At 46.4% G+C, this 24,675-nt stretch overlaps 1 protein-coding gene across 1 annotated transcript; it reads left to right on the forward strand.

Moving 5' to 3' along the window:
- Window positions 1–6,738: 6,738 nt before the first annotated feature.
- CKAP4 (cytoskeleton associated protein 4) lies at window positions 6,739–13,008 on the forward strand (the record flags this gene model as incomplete). The annotated part of the gene is made up of 2 exons (XM_084279072.1): window positions 6,739–7,098; window positions 11,677–13,008. 2 exons carry the CDS (start codon window positions 6,739–6,741, stop codon window positions 13,006–13,008), a joined length of 1,692 nt encoding a protein of 563 aa, XP_084135198.1.
- Between the last annotated feature and the right edge of the window lie 11,667 nt (window positions 13,009–24,675).

Consider the following 24,675-nt stretch of genomic DNA (forward strand, 5'->3'; position numbering starts at 1 on the left):
TGTGCTGTGTAGACTGTCAGTTGTGGAAACCTGGGGTCCTCAGTGGCCTAGCTTGCACAGAGTGGGAAAGGGATGCCCCAGCCTCACCAAGTAAACTAGCTTCTGAATACTTACATGAAAGATCAACTTTAAAAGTTGATCACCCAACTTTGTGGAGTAAAAGATGGGATTCCAGAAAGGGATTGCTTTAAAACAGCATTTTTATTTTTCAGCTGTAGCAGTGCCCTTCTCCCATAGCGTACCAGTTGTTCTGGAGTCCATTCCTAAGTACCCAGCTTGCTCTCTGTTGCACATGTGCATCTGCGCTCTGTTGGTCTCTGCCTCTCTCTCTGTTGGTCTGTCTCTATCTATCTGTCTGTCTGTCTCTCTGTCTAAGATGTTCATTTTAGACAGACAGACACCAAAGGCATGCTTCAAGATTCCAGTCCAAAGAATAAGTTAGACACTGCAGTACTCAGCACTTAACCTCCTTTTTGGTTTCAATTCCTTCTTGATTGAGAGGCACTGAATCCATTATATGGATCCTGAAGTAAATTTTCTTCACGTCATTCAAATGTCATTCATTTCTTGTGGTATGCATCTTTTCCAGTGTCAGCCAATAAAGTAATTGTACGGCCTTTCAGTTTGTTCAGCTCGATTAAGAAGATCAATGTCCTTGTGTCTTACATAGGACGTGCAGGTATGTGCTGCTTTTGGCTGCGACAGAGTTAATTTTCTGCTTAGCAGCTGGTATGGGGCTGTATTAGATTTGTGCTGGAAACAGTGTTGATAATCCAGGGATGGTTTAGTTACCGCTGAGCAGTGGTTACACAGAGTCAAGGCCTTTGCTGCTCCTTACACCACCCCACCAGCGAGCAGGCTGGGACGCAGCTGGGGCAGCTGACCCCAACTGACCAAAGGGATACCCCCTACCATATTATATCACATTCAGCCATAAAACTAGGGGGAGAGGTTAGTGGGAGGCTGCAGCTTAGGGACTAGCTGGACATCACTCGGTGGTGAGCAATTGTTTTCATCTGCACCACTTGTCTTTTTTGGGTTTTATTTCTCTCTTTGTTACTTTATTTTCATCACATTATCATTATGTTAAACTGCTTTTATCTAAACCAACAATTTTTCTCACTTTTTCTCTCCCATTTCTTTCCTCCCATCCTGCTGAGTGGAGTAAGCGAGTAGCTGTGTGGTGCTTAGTTGCCACCTGGGGTTAAACCATAAGGTACACATTTAGAATTTTCACTAGTGTTTCAAGTTGGCCTGAAATCTCGGCCTTTCACTCCAGAAGTGCTGTTAATTGAAATGAAGGACTAGTTTGTGCTCAGCCTTTGCAGCAAGTTAGTTCATGATGTTACCTTACTGTTACCAGTAAAACTGGCAAACATCATAAAGCCTGCAGTTAATGCACTGGTTTATCCAGCAAGCAGCAATGCAGCTACTGAGTGGGTCAGATGTGCGGCCGCATTTGGCGCCGCAGGTCGGAAACATCCCAGTTTGTAGCTAACTGGTGGTTAGAGCGGGAGGAGAAGAAAAGGGCAAGGCATGTAATTGTTTACACCAGGTCCATGACAAGTTGACAGTGTAACTTAAAGTCACAAGATATTTCTTTTGCCATAATCCTAATAAGCATGCCGGGCAGACTGGCTTTAATGCTAACAGATGGATGTTAAGACTCTGGGCAGCCCGAGACCATCAGGCCCAGATTTACAATAGGCTCAAGGGTAAGACAAAAAGTCTACAAGACAGGTGTAGGATGTTTTCTCTGCTTGCTCTTCTGTGGAGTTTCCTATATTCTAGGGAGAAATAAGTCTATTGAGAGGCAAACTGAATTGCAGCTTCTCCCCATCGAAGCATTCAGCTTCAAATTCACTGGGAGGCAAAGCAGTATTGAAACTTCTGAGAGGAAATGGTAGAATAGTGCACTCCCCAACTACTAACTATGTTATCACCTCAGCAAGTTCCTAATATACATTCCCCTCGGTGATGGTGGTCTGTCTTTCTGTACAGAGGAAGAAAGAGTTTGACCCACTGTCAAACACAGTAAGAAGCTGTTTGTAGAGTGGTATTCTTGGTCCAAAAGTTTTTATTGGTTCCTTGGTGAGAAAAAGCCTTAGCTAGTACAGTGCTAACATTTTCCTTGTCACTGCTAAGCTGAAGAAGGAGGAGGAATGATTTAATAGTTGCTTATGCTACCTTACTACCTGAAACAGATTTACATCTCTTGATGCTTACCATTGATGATCCTCTTGATTATCATTACTGATAATGCCCATATGGCTCAGTTCTTATAGTAAACTCTCTGAAATAAATGGCTTCAGAGCTAAAATCCTGGGTCTTATGATACTACTACAAACTCTGGCCTTTCTAGGTTCTTCCCAAGTACAAATCTGAGGTTCCCCTTTAACACAAACTGTGAGACAGCTCAGGCTGTACCTAGATGTTCACTGTGGAAACTATTCTATCCTTCCCAGGGTGCCTTGTTGAATGCTGAATATTTCAGGAGTAGGTGTATTCTGAGGAGTTCCCAATCCGTTTCAGTGCAAGCCTCCCCTGTATTAGCTCCAGCCACCTCTGGGATGTATTTAAGACAACATCCTGACGTGATGAAAGCTCTTTGCTACTTGGTAGGGTCAGGGTCAATCAGCTACTCAAGTGTCCATAACCTGTTGTGGTATCCATGACCAGCTGTGGAGGCCATAACCAGCAGTCACTCCAGCATCCCCTCCAGCTAGTGACTTATGGCCTCAGGTCTGTGCATCTGACAGACTTATGCTGACAAAATGCCTGAGACAATCAACTATAAATTCTCCTCCTATCAGCCGTGCTGTACCAGAACAGCACGTATGGACCAACAGTTCAGTTCAGCCTAAACCTGTGCAGAAGTATTGAATGGAACTGAATTTTCCAGGCTCAAATCAGGGGCTGTGATTCTGCCTAGGTTTAAGATGCACTGTCTCTGAAGAATACTCAACCTAAAATTAAAAATAAAAAAAAAAAAGAAAAAAGAAGAATGTACTTGCAAGGAGTGATAGCTTCCACATTAAAGAGCTCTACTTGCACAATGACTTCTGGCAAGCAAATGCATTTCAGTATAACATAAAAGCACAAGAAGGAAATAAATCACTTTTGCATTAGCAGTTCAGCAGCTCAGGTACAGAACTGGAAACAGCTTGTTGCTACTGACTTTTCTTTTATATCTTAGAGACACTGAAGATCTGTGTAAGACTTTTGCCCAGAAGCCCCAGAAGAGCGTTAAAGCATTATTTTAATTCCCTGACTCTATGCCTTGAACAGTTTTCTTTCATACCACACAGATCTTTAATACAAGCAAATACTGACAGATACGGACATGAATACAGACTTTTATATTTGGATAGAAAGATACACATTAAGATACAGAAGCATAACATATCTGAGGGAGAAATGAACCACCAAGATCCTTCCAATGTATTGTTCTTAAAAAAAAATCCCCAACAACAACCCCCTAACACAACACTCTTCTGGGTCCAAGTGCCTTGTGAAACTGCAGACACCACCTGATGGCAAGCTGTCTTCTACTAACTCTGAAATAGCAACTTCCAATGAGCATATTGCTTTGAATCTTCAGGCAACTCATGAAACAGTTTCTGGACAGGACATTATGTCTTGCTTCCAATTTCAAAGGGAGCAGAGAACAGGACATCAGCACAGGGGACTCCAAAACTGAAGAATGCCAAGCAAAGACAAGTGCAGTGTACTCCATCAGCCAGTATATGAAAAAGCCTCTATTACTGTTGTCTGCAATGTACCTATTGAGGTGAACTGAAAATATGTCCCAGTCCTTTCTTGTAAAAATTAGGCCTAATTTCCAGAATTGTAGCCCACAGGTACAAAAACCATAAAAACACAGAATCATTAAGGCTGGAAAAGACCTCCAAGATCATCTAGTACAAGCATCCCCCTACCACCTATATTACTTACTAAACCACGTCCCCAAGTACCCCATCCAACCTTTCCTTAAACACCCCAAGGGACAGTGACTCCACCACCTCCCTGGGAAATCCATCCCAGTGCCTGACCACTCTTTCTGAGAAGAAATTTCTCATTTCTAACCTGAACCTCCCCCGGCACAACTTGCAGCCATTCCCTCTTGTCCTGTCGCTACTTATCTGCGAGAGGAGGCTGACCCACAGCTCACCACAGCTCACCACAACCGCCTTTCAGGCAGTTGTAGAGAGCAATGAGGTCTCACCTCAGCTTCCTCTTCTCCAGACTAAACAGTCCCAGTTCCCTCAGCTGCTATTCTTAAGACTTGTGTTTCAGCCCCTTCACCAGCTTTGTTGCCCTTCTCTGGACATGCTCCAGGGCCTCGATGTCTTTCTTATAGTGATTGGCCCAAAACTGAACACAGAATGTAGTGCAGTGACACACCTTTGCCTTGTGCTGTGCATGGGTGACAACTTCTCATAAAATATTACAAAAAACACATCCCTGTAAACCATCAGTGGTTAATAGTCTAGACCCAAAACAACATAGGATTTTTTTAGTGGCCTGGCAGAGTAGTTAGATGTCTATCAGACAACAGTCACAACATTAACCTGTTTAGTTAGGGATAAAGGTCATAAAAAGAGGTACAATTCTGATCACTTCAAGGTGTGTTTTTGAAATGGTTAAGTTTTTCTGCACTATCACCTGTCCCATAGTCTGGTCCAAAGCAGATGGCAGACAGTAGAAGGGGATTTATGTTGCCCTTTTTCAGGTTTACACAATCAAGCAAGTATGTGACCCACCTATTCACACAGAATCCCAGAAGGCGGACCAGAAGGGACCTCTGGAGATCAGGCAGTCCAACCCCTGTGCTAAAGCAGCAACTTAACAGCAGGTTGCACAGGGTTGCATCTGGACGGGTTTTGAATCTCTCCAGAGGAGAAGGCTACACAACCTCTCTGGGCAGCCTCTTCCAGTGCTCTGTCACCCCCACAGTGCAGAAATGTTTCCTTACCAATATAAGGAAATGAGATGGAACTTCCTGTGTTCCAGTTTATGCTCATTATCTTGTCTTGTCACTGGCACCAGTGAGAAGAGTGTGGCCCCACCCTCTAGACACCCACCTTTTAGATATTTATGAACATTAATCATATCCCCTCTCAGTCTTCTCCATGCTAAACAACCTCAGCTCTCTCAGTCTTTCCTCACACAAGACATGTTCCAGTCCGCTCCTCATCCTCGCAGCCCTCTGCTGGACTCTCTCCAGGAGAAGTTCACTGTCTTTCTTGAACTGGGGAGCCCAGAACTGGACACAGAACTCCAGATGTGGCCTCACCAGGGCAGAACAGAAAGGGAGGATGACCTCCCTAAACTTGCTGGCCACGCTCTTTTTAATATATTTATAATATGTTAGTATAGTAACAATTTAAGATACAACTACTCAGCTTCTGAGAAGGGTTTAAGCAGTTCTTTGTGATGCTGGAAAATCTGAGGGATTTTCAAAAGAAATTGTAAAATTATTCCCATAAAATTATCTCCCACCCAGATGCAGGTGTAGAGCACGTTCTTCTGCTCTTTCCACCATGTAGCAGAGCACCCACCCCCAGTGCCCTTAAACTGCAGCTTCAAGCCCACACAGTTCCCTTATGTGAGGAACATCTATTACGATCAGATGTACTCCCTCCGCCTCATACCACCGCTAATTAATTCAATACAAAGCAGACTGATTTGTTGATAAGACTAACGCCTTATCCCTTTGCTCTTCCCCGCTTTCCTCTTCCCTACTCTCCTTTGCTTGCCGGCGTATCCAAATCAGCCAGCTCCCACTTGCCTCTGATCCGCCTCCTTACTTGCAGAATTGGAACATAAAGAAGATCAAACGGTGGGTCTGTGCTCCGCACCCGGGCACCCTGACAGGCCCCAGCTGGAGCCAGCAGTGCAGAGGAAGGATGGCTCAGTCTTTCCTGTCCTGTACTGGGACATGCTCTGTTGTGAAGATGAACGGAGAAGGCCCATGCCGAAGTGGTGAGGCAGAAGAGCATGCTCGAAGCGCTCCGCGGGGAATTTTGGTGGAGCCTCTACCAGCTCCTGGCTTCTACCGAGTGCCACGTTCCAAGGCGGTCGGTGAAAGCCATGGGAGTTTGCATGGGGCCAGAAGCACTGCTGCCTGCCAGTCGAGGCAGCTGTTGTGTGCCCGAGGGAGCAGCCTGATGCTGAGCCTGCTTTTGGAGGCACAAGAAGCAGGGGGGGTGGGTTGTGCATGGAGAAAACAACTTTTTCTCCCCGCCTCACGCCCAGAGCTCACTGTAGTCTTTCCAGCCGAAATCACAATCAAGCAAAACAGAAGTTGCGTAAGGGGGGAGCCCGTCTCACTCTGTCACCAAAACTACATGCGAGAGTAACAGACGGCAGCGGGATGGAGCCGGGCCTGAGGACACTTGGGGGCCGGGGACACCCCGCTGAGAGCCCCGAGTCGGGTTCCGCGGGCAAGTGTGGCCGAGGCGGCCCCGGTCGGGAGCGGGTCTGTCACCCCGTGGCTGGGCGGGGGCTACCCTTTCGCCCGCCATTCCCCCATCCGCGAGCGTGGCGGCTCCCCCCGGCAGGGACCGGGGCCGTCCCCGTGTGCGTGGCGGCTCCCCGGGGCGGGGGCCGGGGCGTGGCGGGGAGCGCGGCGCTGCCCGGACCGGCGCCCCCGCGGTCCCTCCCTCCTTCCCTCCCTCCCTCTCTCGCCCGCTCCCGCTGCTCCCGCTCCGCGCACGACGGCGGCGGCGTCCCGCCATGTCGGCCGCCAAGCACCGGGGCCCTAAGGGGGGCAGCCCGCCCGCCGCCGCCAACGAGCGGGGCGCGCAGCCCGGCGGCGCCGAGGAGGGGGCGGCCGCAGCGAAGAAGCCGGCGTCGTCGTCTCACGGCCGGGGCGGTAGGGCCGCCGCGGGGGGCGGGGGGAGCCGCTCCGGCGCTGGCCCCCGCCGCGGCTGGGCGCTGCTGCTGGGTGCCGCGGTGGTGCTGGGAGCCGCGCTGCCCGCTGGCTGGTACGTGCGGCAGCTGCGGGAGGAGGTCGGGCGGAGCGCCCGGGAGAGGGAAGCCTCCGGCCGGCAGCGGCAGGAGCTGGCCGCCACCCTGGACGCCGTGGTGCAGAAGGTAGCGCGGCGCCGAGCACCGTCGGGAAGCGGGTGGGATGCCCCGCGGGGCCGCTCCGCGATGGCGACGTCGGGAGAGGGCGGGCAGGGGCGGGGGAAAGTAGCCGCCCCAGCAGGAGGGGAGAAGGGGGGTTCACCCCGTAAATAAGCAGCCGTGCAGCCCTCGGATAGCTCTGCTTGCGGGAAAGCGAACGTGTCCGATTCCCCCTTCTCTCCCCCTCCGTGCGCCTGCCGTAAAGATGCTTCAATGGCATTAGCGGGAGGCTGGGCCGCGGCTTTTCCAAGCGGCTGCAAACGTGGCCTCGGTAAAGCGAGAAATCCCTGGCACGCAGCGCGGAGCGGGGCCGGGGCGGGACCCCCGTGGTGGGCGGGCAGCCCCCGGGACAGCCCGCAGCCGGCTTTTTGCCCAGCTTTTTCCTCCAGGGTTTGGGCTTGAAGCCATTTTATGTAGCGCAGTCAGCACGCTTACGTGTTGGCAGCAGCACAGACCTGCAGTTTCGAGAGCCTGCTGGCGGTAGTTTTATATCTGACTCTCGCGTATCACTGAAAAGCCTGTGTGGCAGATGGGATGCTCTTTGTCGCCGTGCTCGTTGAGCGGGCAGGTGTGGGCGCCAAGGAAAGTGGCGTGGCAGCGCCGCTGGACGTGGCAGGATCTTGCTTCGACGTCCCCGCGCGCTCCGGAAAGCACAGCCTGTGTCAGCTTCAGCGAACAGCAGACACCGTGCCAGAAGTGCCACTCCTGCCATAACCCTGCCTTCCACGTTCCTGCCGCTGCCTCTGGCTGAGAGAGTCAGACTCATGGTGTCCGTGGCAGTCCAGGGCCGTGGAAGAGCTGTGAAGTTGTTGGCAAAGGGTGTGGCTCAAGTGAAGCAAAAGAAATGCTCGTTTCCTTTCTCTCTTTTTTCATTCTGCCCTCATTTTTTTTCCACTCAACCCCCGAGCTAGAGTTTCAGAACTGGCACCGTCCATCCGGATGTGTCTTAGGGAGCCTACAACCTTTAAAAAATGGCGTATGTGAAGAAATACCATTAACATATCATCAGGCATCTGTCTAGAAAGCACGTAGATTGGTTGGAAAGCAGTTATGTGAAGTTATGACTGAGCAAGATCAAAGAAAAGGAAATTCTTGTCTCAGCTTGATGGCTTTCTTCACAGCAAGCCGTACACATGCCCCGTGTTCCCTGCAAGCTTGGGCCTGGGCCAGCAGTGGGGGGACTGGGTGGTGGGATGGGTGCTGGCAGAGATCCTCCAGCTGTTCTGTGGCACTCCCAGGAGCGTAGCAGCCTGCACACGTGGAGCTTCTAGGGTCAGTCTCTGTGTTTCCTCTCCCTTAACAAGAAGGATGAAAAGGAAAACTCGTATGGGCCGGGGGGGGAGAGGGGTGGAAGGGTTGTAAATTGCAGAGCTATAGTGTTGTTTCTGAAGTGAATTTTAAATCCTGGGGTTTTTTTACTAACTGATGTGTGGACTGTGATTTGAATTAGCAAGGTTTGCTTTTTCTGAGGTTTTAAGGCATTTTTGCAGACTCTGCATGAAGGAAGACATTGCAATGGCAGGACATACACAATACAAGATTACAATACCTGGGCATAGGGCCCTGATTTATGTGCAGTATATAAACCCCTCCAAGCATAGGAATGAGTACAATTTGCTGCCTCCATCTCTGTGTTGTTGCAGAAGGTCCTAGGTGTATGTTAGATAGTCTAGGAGAGAGGTAATATACCAGAAGTTTATAAATAATTTGTGCCAAAGAGAACTGAAACTATTTGCCTATATATAGCAGGTGACTGATGTTAGACATACATACAGAAATTCAAGAATGAAACGTGGGGGAAGAGATCATGCAGAGTTTCAGTAACACCCTTGAAAGCATTGCTTGCTGTGGTTGGGTTGTCTTTACAGAAGACAGTACTTGTGGGAGAGGAGACCAGGCTGTATTCCATTGCTTTACAACAGTAGGATCTTGCAGTGTACTTTGGGAGTGTCATCAGCACAGGCTGCTGTGTGGAACTGTTTTTCCCCTTCAGTCTTTTACTGCAGAGAACTGCTGTCAGGAGTAAGTGTTACATAAACTGATCTGCTTTACACATCAGCAGTAGGAGGAGAAAGGAAATGATGTGGAACTTAAACCTTCAATGTAGCACACCATTCTCAGAGAGGCCAAGACTGACTGTTGTTTGAACAGAAGATAGTATGACTGCTTAGAGAAGACTTCGTTGTTAGCTACAGACGTATTTTTATGTGCTACTTGTGATGTTAAACCTCTAAGGGCTATGGTTTGAAACCTTACCAGCCATGAAAAAAAAATTAACATGTAGGTTGCACACACAAACCAACTGTGTGGTGAATATGAACTATTACTTTGAAGCTGTGAGTTTTACCCCTCTCATGCAAGGGGTTGGTTTGATTTGGGCTCTGGTGGCTCTTGGTTAGAACAGACCAGATTAGAAGCTTGTCTAATCTGAAGAACCTCAGTCTATTTTATGACATCAGAACTCTCTCTCATCAAGTGGCTGGCCCAGCTGAAACTGGAGAACAGCTTAAAGTTACGCTATTGTGTGTTGCCCAGATGCAGCGGAGAAGCAGGTATAAAGTGCTTCCGCTGCGGAGGGGTGGGATCCCCCTCTGTCAATCCCACAGCAGTAGAGATTTCCTGGGTCTCTGGAGAGTTCTCCTCCTGGGAATTTTTAACACCTTTTCTTAGAATGTCATTTGAAGATGGTTAAATGCAAATAGGAATTTGGTTGGAATGTGTCAAAGAAAAATAAATTCTGCCCTAAGATGGGGAGGAGAACTTTCCTGTGTCCTCCTTTTAGATTTCTGAAGTAGATTTATAGCGCTACAGAAAAAGCTCTCTACATGAATGAGAGCTAAGCTGTAAGGAAAATGAGGTTGGTAAGTCAGTTGCTACAGTACCTGTGGTGGTACTACCTGTGCCTCCCCCATGCACCCCAGCACGTTTCTCGTTTCCTATATGATCGTGAATACAAGGATAGGGAATGTGAGGCTATTACAAACCTTTCCACATAATGGGGAGGGGAAGGAAGTCATCTTTATGGATGTTCTTTAAACCATGAGGATCTGTTGGAGCAAGGACAAGTCTTGTGGCCAAACCCTGCAGTCCTACAAGGAAAACCAAGGAGGGTTTGTCCTGGTCTTACAAAAATACATGTGAATAACTTAATTTGTAGTTAGTAAGTCTGTTAGGTCTTTTGGGTTCAGAGGCTGGGAACTGCTGGAGCCTCCTTCAGTAAAAAAGGGGGAACAAAAATAGCAGCTCTGTATATTTGTTTTTAAGAGCACATAAAATATACTTCCTTCTATTTATAAAAATAAAACCATCCCTCCAGCTGTGTATCTAATCGGTAAGCATGGCAGCCCATGTGGCATGACTGATTAATATACCCCTCAGACATTGGGAGTAGCATGAGGCGAGGCAGCACGTATTACTCAGCACTTGCCATCCTGCCAGAGCCTTGAGGTATTTCCTATGTGTTGGATTCCTGTTGTAGCCAGTGGGAGTTCTTGCATTGCTTTACAACGTTTAAAGAAAACACAACCCACACAGGCAGAAAAAGATTTCTCCACAGCCTTGAGACTACTGTTCTGCTTGGCCTCAGAATTAAGTAAGACGTGCTTCCCTTAAACGTGAGAGTTAATGAATGTGGTGGCCGCTCACCCCTTTACCTTTTCCCTCCTGCTGCTACTAAAACCAACTGTAGTTTTTGTAATTGGGAAGCTTGATGTTGTGATCCAGTGGTAACAGCTTTCTGTGTTAACCTGAGAGAGATGCAGGTCAGGCCTCTTGGCTGCTGCTACGGCTTTGTTCTCTGCCAGTGCTCAGACGTGTGCCTCTCTTCACCAAGAGCATGTGGTTGTGTGCTAGTGGGTGAATAATGAGGTACTGTGCACTTAGAACATTAAAGCCTTTCTATGTTTGGGTTTTTTTTTAATCTTGCAAACTAGTTAACAAGAAAAATCTGTGTCTCCACTGGTGCCTAGGAGCAGCAAAACATCATGATTACCACTCCCGTTCCCCAGTCATTCCCAGCTCCTCTTTTGCCCTGATGTTTCCTGTTACTCTTCCTTGCCTACTTTGAAACTTCTTTCATGTTTGGGAATTGGCCTTGGGTATGATTGCCTGCTAAAGTCTAATTCCAGCTTTTCTATATTCATAAGCTGATGCCAGATGTTCTTTAGGTTTTTTTCCCCTCCCTTTCTTCCCTTATGGGCTTGTGGTCCGTAGAACCAGGAATCATACAGGGGCCCAGGGGTCTGGATGCAAACTCTGGAGGCTTGAGTTTGATTTTCATTGCCACAGATTTCCTGGATGATCTATGGCAGGTCAGTGAGGCCAAGGATCCACAGCAGAAGACAGAAGTATCTATAGAGCTGTAAGGCTCTAGATGCTGGGCTTTTTGTGCCTCCTGTATCTGTATGCCGTAGGGTCACCTCTCAGGTAGGGAGCATGAAGGATTGCAAGGTGATTGTTTCATGTGGTAACAAGAGCCATGAGGATCTTGGACACAAAGGGTAAGGATAACATTGCAAGCATTAATCATGTGGATTTCTGTTTTAGGTGCGTTCCCTTCAAACCACATTTGGAGAGTTTGAATCCATGATGAAAATCGCTCAGCAGAAGCAGGAGGTGACTGAGAAGGCTGTTAAACAAGGGGAGAGTGAAATAAACCGCATCAGTGAAGTGCTTCAGAAGCTGCAAAATGAAATTTTGAAAGACTTATCTGATGGCATCCACATGGTGAAGGATGCAAGGGAGCGAGACTTCACATCTCTGGAAAAAACAGTGGAAGAGAGACTAACAGAGCTAACCAAGTCTATAAATGATAACATTGCTGTATTCACTCAAGTCCAGCAAAGGAGCCAAGATGAAATCAGCAGCATGAAAGCAAAGGTTCATTCACTAGAAGAGGCAGATGTGTATAAACATGAAATTAAGGTGCTCAAAGATGCTTTTGATGAGATGCAAGCATCCATGAAAACCAAAGAAAAGGACATAGAGACCTTGAAGAGTACAATAGATTCCATGGAGTCTGATGTGTATACTGAAGTGAAAGAGCTAGTCAACCTCAAACAAGAACATGAGAAATTCAAAGAGGCTGCGGACACTGAACACCTTTCATTAAAAGCTTTACAAGAGAAAGTTCTGAGAGCTGAGGATTCTATTATGCGGCTCCCTGGTGACATTAAAAGACTGGATGAAGATTTACTGCAAGTTAAAGCTGACCTGAACAAATGGGAAGAAAACGAGCTCTTCAGAAAAGCATTAGAAACTTTTGGGAAGCAGAGTGAAGGGCTGGAGTCTCGATTTAGGTACATAGAAGACAGCCTGGCATCTCTAACTTCTGTTGCTGCTCAAAACAGTGAAAAGTTGCAGTCTTTGCTCTCCAAGGATGCAGATTATGAGAACAAGCTCCATACCTTAGAACAAAGTGTTACTGCTCTTCAGGGGCTCTCAGATATGGACGTAACTTCAGTCACAGATGTTCTGAAAAACCTTGGTGAATCACAGACCTCGCTGTACAATGATGTGGAAAACTTGAGGAGAAGCATCAGTGACCTGCCATCCTCCGGTGCTCTTCAGGATGTCCAGAAGCAAATAACTACTTTGTTAGATCAAGGAACTCTTCAGACAGATCAAGCACATTCTCAAGGCTATCTTGAAAAATTTTCTTCTGTGGAAGGCTCTGTAGATGAACTGAGATCTTCTGTCAGCCAGGTGGATAGCGATTTGAAAATGATAAGAACAGCAGTGGATAGTTTAGTCTCCTACTCGGTGAAAATTGAAAATAATGAGAACAACTTGGAGTCTGTGAAGAGCTCAATAGATGACCTGAGGAATGATCTAGAAAGATTGTTTGTGAAAGTGGAAAAAATACATGAAAAAGTTTAGGCAGCAGTACTCCTTGTACAAATGATGGGTTAAGGAGAATAGCTTTTGTATGCCCAGTTTTTTACTCTTTTTAAAAGCAATTTGATACCTCCAAAGAGAATAAGAATAATAATAGAGCCAGTTCTGCTTATTTCTTTTATTTCTCTTTTGTGTAGTGTTTTTGGGAGTTTTGTTTGTTTGCTTTAAAATTTTGTTTAAGAAAACACGAATTTAGTTGGCAGTTGAGTTTCTAAGGGCAGGGCTCATCTCTCTAAAGTTGTACCGCTGTAACTGTAGTGGTGTGACTAAAGCACTACAGTCTCATTAGCAGAGGCATGTATTTAATGGCATGAAGGGGTTTCACACTCTGACACTAGATAGCCCACACAGAAGGGCTACACCTGATGGGGTATGAAAAGCATACTGTTGTATGCGCTGGGAATTTTACTGCTATGTTTTGGTTTAAGAAAGAAAGGAACAAACTACACCTCTACCTTGAAGTGTTTAGACTGGTAAACTTAAATGTGGACCAGGTCTGAAGCAACTCATCTGTTTTCTGCAGTTGTGACTCAGCCATGAGGTCAGTTTACCAGGTGTCAATATATTTCTGGGAGTCCTTAATCTGTCAGCCCCCCTGAAGGGGAGGTTTGAGGTAAGTGGCATTGCTTGGGGCTACGACTGAAGATCACAGGCTTCTCTCCCAGCATCTTCAGCTGCTGGTGCAATCAGTGCTTAGAAGGGACATCTGAAGGATGGGATTAGTTTCACGAGGGTACACTAGTATTTTTGTCGTACTTTCGGGCTGTTTACATGATAAGGCTGTATCTTCCCTGGAAAGACCCTAAATTGCCTGTGAAAATGGGATTTTCTGTAAAAAAAAATACTAAAAGTGCACCTCATGTTCTACATATAGCAAGCATGCCAATGAAAATAGTGCACTCCAAAATACACAAGGGGGAAACTCACATGAAATCAGCAGAATTGCTTCTAAGGCATATACATTTCCAAGTTTTCACACAGCTGACAGTGACCTGAACTCTTGTTACGTATTCAGGACTTGGTGCCCAATTCTTGTCACCATTGTTGTCGCCAGGTGCCCACCTGGGACAAAGGATCCTTCTAGGAACTGGTTGGGAGTGAGGAGAAAGTACTGTAATTCTCTAAATGTTCATGTAAAAACCACTTCCTCCTGGAATTTGCTTGGTTTTCTGTCTTTTTGGAAAGGATCTCTAATATCTCTCCTTTTCAAGTTTACCTTTGAACTTTATCCAAAGATTTGATAAAGGGCTCTGCACACCTTGGGTATAGGTCATGTGCACCATGCCCACCTCAGCCTACGCCAGCCAGATCCGTGGCTACGTTTGAAGAATTCCTGGAAACAGCACCTCCCAGAAGTGGTGTGCTTGTTGGAACACCTCAGGTGAAAATGAGTTCTTCTCAGTAAACAAGATACTGAACCATACTTAGTATTGTTCCCACATTATACAGGAAAGAATTGCTAGCAAGGAAAGAGGGACCCACAGCATTAAGGTAACTGTTGTCGCTGTTGGAACTGCACTGTTCTTTGTTGACTTCTCAGATTCGTGAACAATGATGTTTAGGTTACTGTGAAATGAACTGTATGGCTTACTTTGCGGTATTTTTAATACATAATAAACATTTGGAATATTCTTTGCACCTTCTTCTGATTGCTGCTTACTTAAGGTTGTGTGTCCCAGGATGCTTTCAGTGGGATACAGGAAAGGGCTTGGGGGAAGAAGACGATGTGATGCAGCCAAATACGTGTTCTCAGCTTTCTCCAGGGGCATGCAGAGGCAGTCCTATCTGTTGTGGTCACAGAGGAGCTCTTGAAAAAAGGTTTTGAGGCTGTTTGATGCTATTGACCTGGTGTTGACCGGCATGCACAGAAGTCTTGAGATGCGAAGTGTGAATAGGTAAGTTCTGCAATGAATGAACCATGTCAGACACCACCAGCAGTGACTTAGTAAGACTGAATGCTTTAAGAACAGAAACAATGTACTGAAATGACCTGTGTAGTCTTTCCAAAGTGGCTGCTTCATTTGGATAGCTTTGAACACTGGATGAGAAAGCCCATATACTGATACCATCTTCATTAAGGATTCATTGTTTCCAAAACTTTGGGAAAAGATGGTTTCAGTTTGATTGCCCTCAAAGATGACTCCAAGCTTGCCATATAAGCAGCTTTGGAATGGTGAGAGCAAAGTCTTGTTTCCCCTGTATTGCTTACAGCATTCATAAAGGAGCATGGGCATCATCATGTCCCGGCAGGTCCTGAGGCCAAATTTGTAGAGATAGGTAATACCTGTTTTAGACTGCCTATATGTTAACACGACAGGTGAGCATACAAGCACTTCTGTTGGAGTGAGATTTGACAGAACTGGTTGAGCAGGTTGACCTGAAGCTGGTGGTGAGCACACACTGGCTTTGAAGAGCAGTACCAGCGTGATGAGGGAACTTCAAGCTGCTGTGCAGCCAGCAGTGCAGCTGGGCCAAACTGGATCTCAAATGCAAGATTACTAGTTAGTAATTTCAAATTTTATGGCAGACTATTGAAATGACCCATTTCACTAAATAAGAATAATGATTCTCTGTAAGGTGGCTGGAGGCAGGCACAGCAGCAAGGATCCCTCAGTGGGCTGGAAGTTCAACTTTTATATTTGGCTTGACAGCCTCACCGAGCACAAACCCACCCCAATTACCTCATACATGGTCACAGAGCACATCCAGTCCTAGTGCTGCTCTTTATGATTGTTTTTACACTGGCCAGTGAAAGCAGTGCAGAAGGTGTCAAGCAAGATGTAGGCTGTTGCCTGTGTTTCTTTGTATTTTTAGTAGTTCATCAATAATGTGCTGTCACAGTAAATAATACCAATGGAAACTGCCCACCTGATTGATGAAGTATTGATCCAGCCAGCTCATTAACATTTGTCTTAATTTTCCGCTTTTATCTTCTAAATGGAGAAGCAGGGCGCACTTGATCACGCTTGAAAGGGCTTGCCCAAATAGCTCCACTGGCAAACACCATGGAGGTCATTCCTCTGCTGCTGCAGGGATGTGTCCCAGGAGGCCTTTGACCTCTGCCTCAGGTGAAATAACCTGTTAACAGCCAGAAGAGTGTCTGGTGGCCTAAATGTGTATGTTAGAGGTTTTATTAAAATACTGATTTAGACTTTTTGTGGTCTTATTTGACCGAACTTAGCTGTAGTGTGAACAGAGATGCAGCCATGTGAAACGCCTTCAGGAACACAGGCTTTCTGAGATGTAGGAACACCACAGGGGCTGAAAAACCCAGCGTGGACCCTTCACTCTACTCGGCACTGCCATGGAGCACTTCAAGGAAGACGTGGCTGAGATGGAGGGACTCTGCAAGAGAAAAACAATGGCGGTGGCCAGCGGTAAAACGTTCCGAGAACAAAAGATTGAGGCGTTGGGCCTGTTCAGACTTCTAAAAAGCGGCTGCGGCTGCGGCTGGGGCAGGGCAGGGCGGGCCGGGCCGGCCATCCCGCTGACGGCACGGCCCAGGGTGCCAGTCCGCGGCCTGGTCCCAGAGCGGGTCCAGCAGCGGGGCAGGCGGCGGCGGCGGGCCCCCTCTGGTGGCGGCGGCGGCGCGGCGCGGCTCGGGCAGTGTCCTGCCTGCCCGTCCCTCCGTCTGCCGACTCACTGGAAATCCCTCCCTGGGCGCGGACGGGAGGGTGCCCAGCCTTCTGTTTGCAAAGGCCGGGCGCCAGCTCCCCCCCCGCCCCATCTCCCTGCTCCGGGTCCCGCAGCGGCATGGCTCGTGGGCCCCGTTCGATGCTCTCCCTACGTGATGCCACCCCCTGAAAATCCTTCATCCCGTGCTGGGTGGATTCTAGAAACAACCGCTACTCATCCTGCCCAGTTTAGCCATTTTGCTAATAACTGGTCCTTGGCCCGTTTGTTGCATCATCACCTGCTCAGTTTATAGGTGTTTTGAGAGGGGGAAGTTGTGGCTATTTTGGTTTTGTTTTTCACCAGCTCTGTATGATATGTAGCACCAAGATGCTAATCCCTGTTGTTCCTCTGAGTGCTCATACACTGGTGATACCCCGCCCTTCCTGCGTATCAGTCACTGTCAGCCTCTGCCAACCACGAGCAGATACTCACCGATGTTGGAGATGCAGAGTCAGGGTATTTACACACAGGATTTCATACACACTTACTGGTAAATCCTGCTGTAAACAGCATACATAGTGATTCCTTTTCCCACGAACGCCTTCAGTCCAACACTGACCAAGGATGCTCGAAGGGTGGTTCTGCTTTGGACACCAAAGCAAAAAGTGTATTTTCTGCTTGCTCATGTAGCAGAACCTCTCCGGAATCTCCACTATAAAACACCATGCAAGCTCCCAACATAACCTGTCTTCTCAGGAGTCAGTGCTTGCTCATGCACTGAAAAACGGGAATTCAGAAATCTGTTTACAAGAGCAGAGTTTGAGGATTCCTGCATTTATAATGCAAACACTAAAACCTGGAGCTGTTCAGCGTTAATGCAGCGTCGCTGTCTGGCTAGACCCCAGACGAAGAGATCCCTGAACTCTGATTTATGGGGTTTTTTTTTAAGTTATGTTGGAGCTTATGTAGCAGGTGATATGGATATACAAATAATATAGCTCAAAATCTTTTCCAAGATGATGATATCTAGATGCTCAGCTTAGCAATGGGAGGGCAAACCTTTTCTCAAGTGATTCCAATTTCATTGGAAGCTAAAGGGGAGAAAGTTTAGATTAGATATTTAGGGGAAGTTCTTTGCAGAGAGAGTTGTAAGGTCCTGGAACGGGCTGCCCAGAGAGGTGGTGGACTCCCCATCCTTGGAGGTTCAAGGCCAGGTTGGATGGGGCCCTGGGCAACCTTGTCTAGATCCAGGCCTGGAGATTGGTGGCCCTGCCTGTGGCAGGGGGTTTGGATCTGTATGATCCCTTGGGATCCCTTCCAACCCAGACCATTCTATGATTCTGTGATTCACTGTGAGAGGAATAAAAGCCAAAGAAGCAAATTTTGACTTTGCTACATATCTTGTTTAGAAAAAATAGATTTGATGAAGTACTGATGACCTGGGTAACTCCTGCGCCTGACCCCAGTGTCCATCCACAATTCTAGAGGAAGAAACTAGTTCAAATAAGGCCCGCTTTGTTTCACTCAGAAATGTTTTTCCTTTGGCACTGTCTAGATATAAATATGTCAGATTCCTGTGGATAATCCTTTCCTGTCAATACTGCTTAGGTTGGGGCTGGGATGGAGTCCTAGAGTTATGAGTAAGGATGGAAAACATAACAAGCAGGGAAAGAATCAGGATTACCTTGAAACTTTCAAATTTTTTTAGTGTTCTGACTTTCAAATAAAGTTCTGATGTTGTTTTCTTTTCCCCTCCTTTCTCCCTTTTGACCAAACTTCCCACAAATATATATGCCAGGGGAATACAACATATGATGTTTAACTGTTTGTAATAATTTGAAGCCACAAGCAAAATCAGGGCTTGAGAAGATTGCTGCTGCAGAGCCACCGCAGAGAGACATGAACTAAACAAACCAGTTGACATTTTTGCTAGTGGCACCTAAAACCAAACCAGTGTAGTTCCCAGAGTGTGTTTGGATCGTTCACGCTTTTGGTGTCACTGAGGCCAAAAAAACCTCTATCTGCCTAGTACTTCCCTGCCTTGGGAAGTCAAAATGTTCTGCACAAGGGAGCAGGACCCTACTTGCGAGGTGGTCTGCCTGGGAGCCGGAGACCTGGGAAGAGCAGCAGGCTACCTCTGAGCTTCCCAGGCTGGGAAGCCTTGGTTGGATGACCTCTGCTGAGTGCTTGAAGTCTGTAAATTGAAAATAGAGAGGTCTTAAAAGAAAATTTCCAACCAGTCGGGAAATTTAGAAATTATGGAGAGGCAAGGGTCCTGATCCAGATCCCACTGAAGTCAGTAGCTACACTCCCATTTCCTTTCCTGGTACAAAATTGAGGCCAAAGCACTTTGCCCAAAGCCACACAGAAAACACGTAATATACCCAGCAAGGATTTCCAGTACCTAACGCTCAAAAAATCCTCTCCTTTCCTTCAAATGCATCAGAACTGTTTACCAGAATACCTAATAGCTTACAGATCCTTCCATACTGAGCAAGGCGTTCCTTCTCAAGAAGGGTCTGGACACAGCAGTGTAAGAACATTATGGAAGAAAGTGGTGCAAGTTTGTACAGTTTATGGTTTAAACAAATAGGGTTTCTGGTGTTGGGGAAGCAGGCTGGGTCTCAGGGCGTAGTTGGTAGCTATTTCTGTTCAAAAGATTGCAAACATTAACAATATAGACAGCCTAATGCTCATCATTAAGCTCCAGAGTAGACACCTAACTGAGGTTTAGCCTTCTTGATGCTATTGTTTCCAGCTGCCTGGAGTTTCAGGCAGAGCAGCTACACTGGTACACGTTCAGCCTTCAGAGATCCCATCACAACCCTGACAGCTAGAAACAAAAGGGACATTGACTGGTCTGAATGTAGTGCCCGGAGTGAATGAAGCTGTTGTTATTCCTACGTCATGCATATGATGCCATTGCCCAAAGGTTCAAACCCAGTCCTAATGGGCACTGGATGACTTAGGCACCTGTCTGCTGGAATGCTCTGGGCAACAAACCACTCTCCCAATGGCATATTTTGTAGGATTAAATGTGGCCTTCAAGCACCCTATTCTGATCATTATTGTCTCATTCCCATACCAGATTTCTAACATCATACATTCAGGTCTGAAGATGGTATTGTTCTCAGTGCTTTCATTAAGTATTACACATTCTTAGGATGGTTTCTAAGAGAGTGAAAAAATCCTGAGTTCTAATGTGTTTAACATTTAAAAATAAGATGCAAGAAAAAGAGCGTCTTTGCCATTCAGAGAGGAGGTGCTTGTATTGCTAAAAAAGTCCTACTAACCTTTCATGAACATGGGATTGATGGAAGGATAATTAACATTTTCTGGAGTCTGAATCCTTACAGATAATTAACTGAGGTGACGATAATTTCTAAGACCCACAAAAAGTGCCTCGTACTTGAATGCATTCGGTGATCAAACTGCATTACAGAATCCCAGAGGGATGTCACAGCCTTCCAGTACCTGCAGGGTGGTGGCAGGACTGGAACAAGCCTTGCAGATCCCCTCTGTCATCGGGGTTTTAAAGCTGCAGCAGCTTTAGAGAGAGAGCGGAAGGGCTCCTCAAGGCCTCCTTTGGGTTCAGGGGAACCTCCTGAAGACAGGCCAGGACATCTTAAAGCCTTCAGTGTGTATTACCACACATGCACTTTTGGGTTATTCTGTAACAACATGGGGCAAAAAAAAAAAAGCAGCTGTGGAGCTGTAGGAAAGGAAGGTGCCAGATACATTTTTCCTCCCTGTCACTTTTCCATCCCATGACAGTATGGCCATGTAAGACACCACCTGCCCAAAGGAGCTGATCAACTGAAGACATCAGAGGGACAAAGATGAGGTGAGCTAAAGCAATGTGGCACATAGCAGAGAGAGATCAGCCAGTCCAGGTGGCTGGTGCCTTGTTACATTTTTATAATCAAAGTTTTAAATGTTTCTGCACTTTCCCCTCCCTGTCTTCTGTGGGATCTCATCCTTCGTGGGACTTGCCAGTCTCCAGCCCCACTGGATATTTTCTAGTATTTGGGCAGCTTTATTAGTGTAGAACATTTTCCAGTGCAAAAAATCTTCTACTTCTTCTGTCCATTTTTTCCATCATGGACAGGGAATATTTATAATGGAGTTGACAATAGATAGTGGTATTAGTTGTTAAATACAACCCTCAAAAATTGCTTTTGGTGCAGTTCATAAACAAAGGTCAAGGACTTAAAAGTATCACAGCTAAGTGCTCCAGAAGTGCTGGCAGCTCCATAATGCAAGACAGAAGTCACATATTTGAACTCTCTAGAATTAATGTGTGTTCACCAAAGTCCGCAGGGATAACCTGGCTGAGAGATGGCATTTACATTTCATTCATTTGCTCACCTGGTTTGGAGGATCACCACTCACATGTGATCTCACTGTTGCAGTGGAAGCTCTGCAAATAGTGTTGGCAGAGAGGTATGTGGCTCATATTAATGTCATAGGGCCACGTCCCTGGCAGCATGCATGCTCTCTGCTTAAAAGGATTCAGCGATGCAGGTCTTATGCATGTGAAGGTCTGTCCCCAAACCTCTACCAGTTTGAGTAAAGGCTTAATCTATCCAAGAGTCCTTTGTTCAGATCGTGATTTGCCTTCACTTGCTTCCACAAAGCTCTTCAGTTTCCTTAGGTTTGCTAGTCTGCATTCAGTGGAACTGGTATAATTTACTACGTTACCTATAAAACTAATTCAGTGGTTGCGCAGAGCTAAATCCCTGTTTGCAAAAGCATCTGAACAGTGAAAAGAAGAGCATCTATTGAAAAGAGCTTTTGGAGTGCTGTTTGTTGTTCCTTTCAGTTTCATGTCACCATAACAAAAAGTTATCTTCCTCCTGAAGAGCAGTGGAATAAATACGAGCACTTACTATCTTTACAGTGCGATCTGAGGTCAGGAGTAGGTGTGCTTTCTCATATTGGCCCAAAGAGAAGAGAACTGAGAAAAGGTGCAGTGTTGCAAGGGAAGTTCAGTGCCTGCATTTTTGTCAGAACTGTTTAGAAGCAGCCAGATAGTTAATATGACCCTGATGACAACCTTTCCTGGACAAGAGTTAGAGCTAAATTTGGCTCAGGATGGTGGTAGAGGCTAGAGATCTGCACTTGATCCCTGCAAAAAGGCATCACAAGAAAGGCATGGGCCTGTTGGAAAGCATCCAGAGGAGTGTCACAAAAATGATCAAAGGGCTGGAGCACCTCTCCAGACAGGCTGAGAGGGTTGGGCTTATTCAGCTTGAAGAAGAGAAGGCTCCAGGGGGACTTTATAGCGGCCTGCCAGTACCTGAAAGGTGCCTATAAGAAAGCTGGGGAAAAACTGTTCGCAAGGGGATATTTAGGTTGGATATTAGGAAAAAAATCTTCAATATGAGGGTGGGAGATCACTGGAATGGGTTGCCCCAAGAGGTGGTGGAGGCCCCATCCCTGGAGACATCCAAGGTCAGGCTTGATGGGGCTCTGAGCAACCTGATCTGGTGAAGATGTCCCTGCTTACTGCAGGGGGTTGAACTAGATGGCCCCTACAGGTCCCTTCCAACCTAATGCATTCTATGATTCTACGATTCTAAGAATGCAACAAGGAAATCTATGTCACCACAGCCTTTGGTGAATCCAACTGGCCTCAATACTGTTGCCTACAAAAGGGAGGGGAATTTCAGAGGGTGCAGCTATACTGTAATTTGAGTGTGAGCCCAAACATCATTCATACCTAAACAGTTTGGAAAAACGCTTGTGCTCAGGAGTGGAGTTCAGTGTCTACTTCAGCAGAAGAATCCAGAGAAGCTACTTTCCTTCCCTCCCTCCTAGTTTGCAACCAGGAAGCAGAAGCAGAGATCTGATGTGGGTCTATACAGGCAAAGGGGATTGGGGGCTCAGGCTAGCAGCTCTCTCTTCCACCAGCACAGTCAAGACTCCCAGCCTCAATTCGAAGTGCTTACATCCCTCTGAGGTTTGTACTGAGCAAAGATAAAGACATCCTGAAGTGCTTTGTGAATACCACAGGGATGGGCTTGATACAGGGACCTGGTTCGAGAGAGGAGTTCTCCACTCCAAATGAAAAAATCTAGTCACTAGGTGATTTATTAGTCCCTCTTCAATGAGATTTTGTTTTAAGAGGGCTTCAGTTACTCTCTGCTGACTGGAATTTTTCATTTGTGTTGGAGAAGTATTGCTCCTTGACTTGAAAAATGACTTCCAGTGGGCAATAAATGCTGCCGGCTTCATCGTGTGGCTTTGGGCATGACAGCTCACCGCCGGTCACTTTGCCACAGGATCCTCACCATTCTTCCCGTGTTTCCTTTTTCCTGCCTTATGCTTCACACGTGTTTTTAATTATTTTCTTTTCTTTTCTTTTTTTTTTTTTTTTTTTTTTTTTTTTTTTTTTTTTGTAAAGTTGCCTTGTTATATCCCCTCTGTCCCAGGCTGTCAGCTCTGGGTTTCACTTGTATTTAAGTCCCAGGCATTCCTCACCAGTGTGCTCACCAGAACACTTTTACCATGGGGAACTCCTTTTTGTGCATTACTCCCAGTGCAGTCAGGTAGAGTGAGTCCTTGTGGTTCAGGAAATTCCCCTTGCAGGAAAGATCCTGAGTGCAGTGAAAGACTCTGGACCACCAATGAACCTTCTTTCAAAGATAACAGCATCATTTAAGATGTGGCTGAAGTTCTACTTGTTCATTTTGAACTTAGACATTGGATGTACGTTTCTGACAATGAATCCTTTGGTTGGCTGTATATTTTTTGAGTCTGCTTTGCAGTTGGGTGTTTTGGCAGGTCTCTGATGCAGGTTTTACCAGTAGGTTTATTCAGAACAACTGATAATTCTTTACTATGAGCCCTGGTCTTGTGGAGAATCTTACAGCTTCCTGTGTTTCCACCGCAATATGGCGCTACCTTGTGTTAACCTTTGGTGAGGAACTGTGGGGTCTGCCTCTTCTTTCCCTGCTTTCTCCTGCTCCTTTCATTAGGAGCAGACAAACTCTCTATTTCAAGGCAGTTTGACTCAACTTGCTCTTTTCAAGGTCAAAAATTAAACCATTTTGAGGTAGATGTTTTACTCACCAAAGAAACCCTTGCATACTTACAAACAAGAGGTGAAACAACACATTATTACGATGCTCTAATGATGTCAAATGTCAAAATGTGAGCAAGCAGCTCTGTGGAAAACCTTCCCAGAGCACCCAGGTTCAGCAGGGTGCAGAGCTTCATCAGTACCTGGTCACCCTCGAGTGCTGCTCCAGCCAAAGGAGGACATCAGTGCCCTTTGGATAAGCAGTAATACCAAAGGCCCTAATTCTGCAGCTTGATTTGTCTCTTCTTGTCATTCTGGCAGTGTAAATATACTTTAAAGTTAAACCAATTCCATAATCAGTCAAGAACTTGAATTACATGTTGTATGGAACAGGTCTGGTGATGCCCATCTGTGGGCTAAACATGTTAATTAACTGCCTCTTGCTGTCGCAAATCCCATGCTATTCTGAGGCAGAATTCCACAGTTGCTGCCCTAACGATGCACAGGGAAACTTGGCTGCTAGTGACCAGGCTTTCTGTGGTGACTGAAGAGCTTGCATGAGTAACTCATTTGCTAAAGGGCACGTGGATCTCTGAAGAACACTGATCACTTTTTATAAGTATTGTATAATTATAAACATGTCTTACCAAATACAAGGATGTATTACAATTATCTTTCTAGCTGATTTGCCTGTAGAGATTTGGACAGATCCCTAACACTTTGATAATATCTTCTGACAATGCCTGAAATTCTCCTTGTGTTTCCCAGTGAAGGATAATGGGGGTTGTGCCCGGGGATTCTTCCACAGCCTCCAGCTCAGCTTGTGCAATAGTGATGAGCAGTACTTGGTCCTGGGGGAAGAGCAGTGTGTCCTGCTTCATGCAAGATTGACACTTCTGCTTTGTGCTGAGTCTTCTTCAAAGGTGGCCAGGAAGAGCAAGGCTGCCAGGGCTCACTGCACCCCTAATGGGATTCAGTCATCCAGTTTCCCCAGGCTGTTGTGAAAATCC

The sequence above is a fragment of the Gallinula chloropus genome, assembly GCF_964237585.1.
Source record: "Gallinula chloropus genome assembly, chromosome: 1".
Taxonomy (NCBI): Eukaryota; Metazoa; Chordata; class Aves; order Gruiformes; family Rallidae; genus Gallinula; species Gallinula chloropus.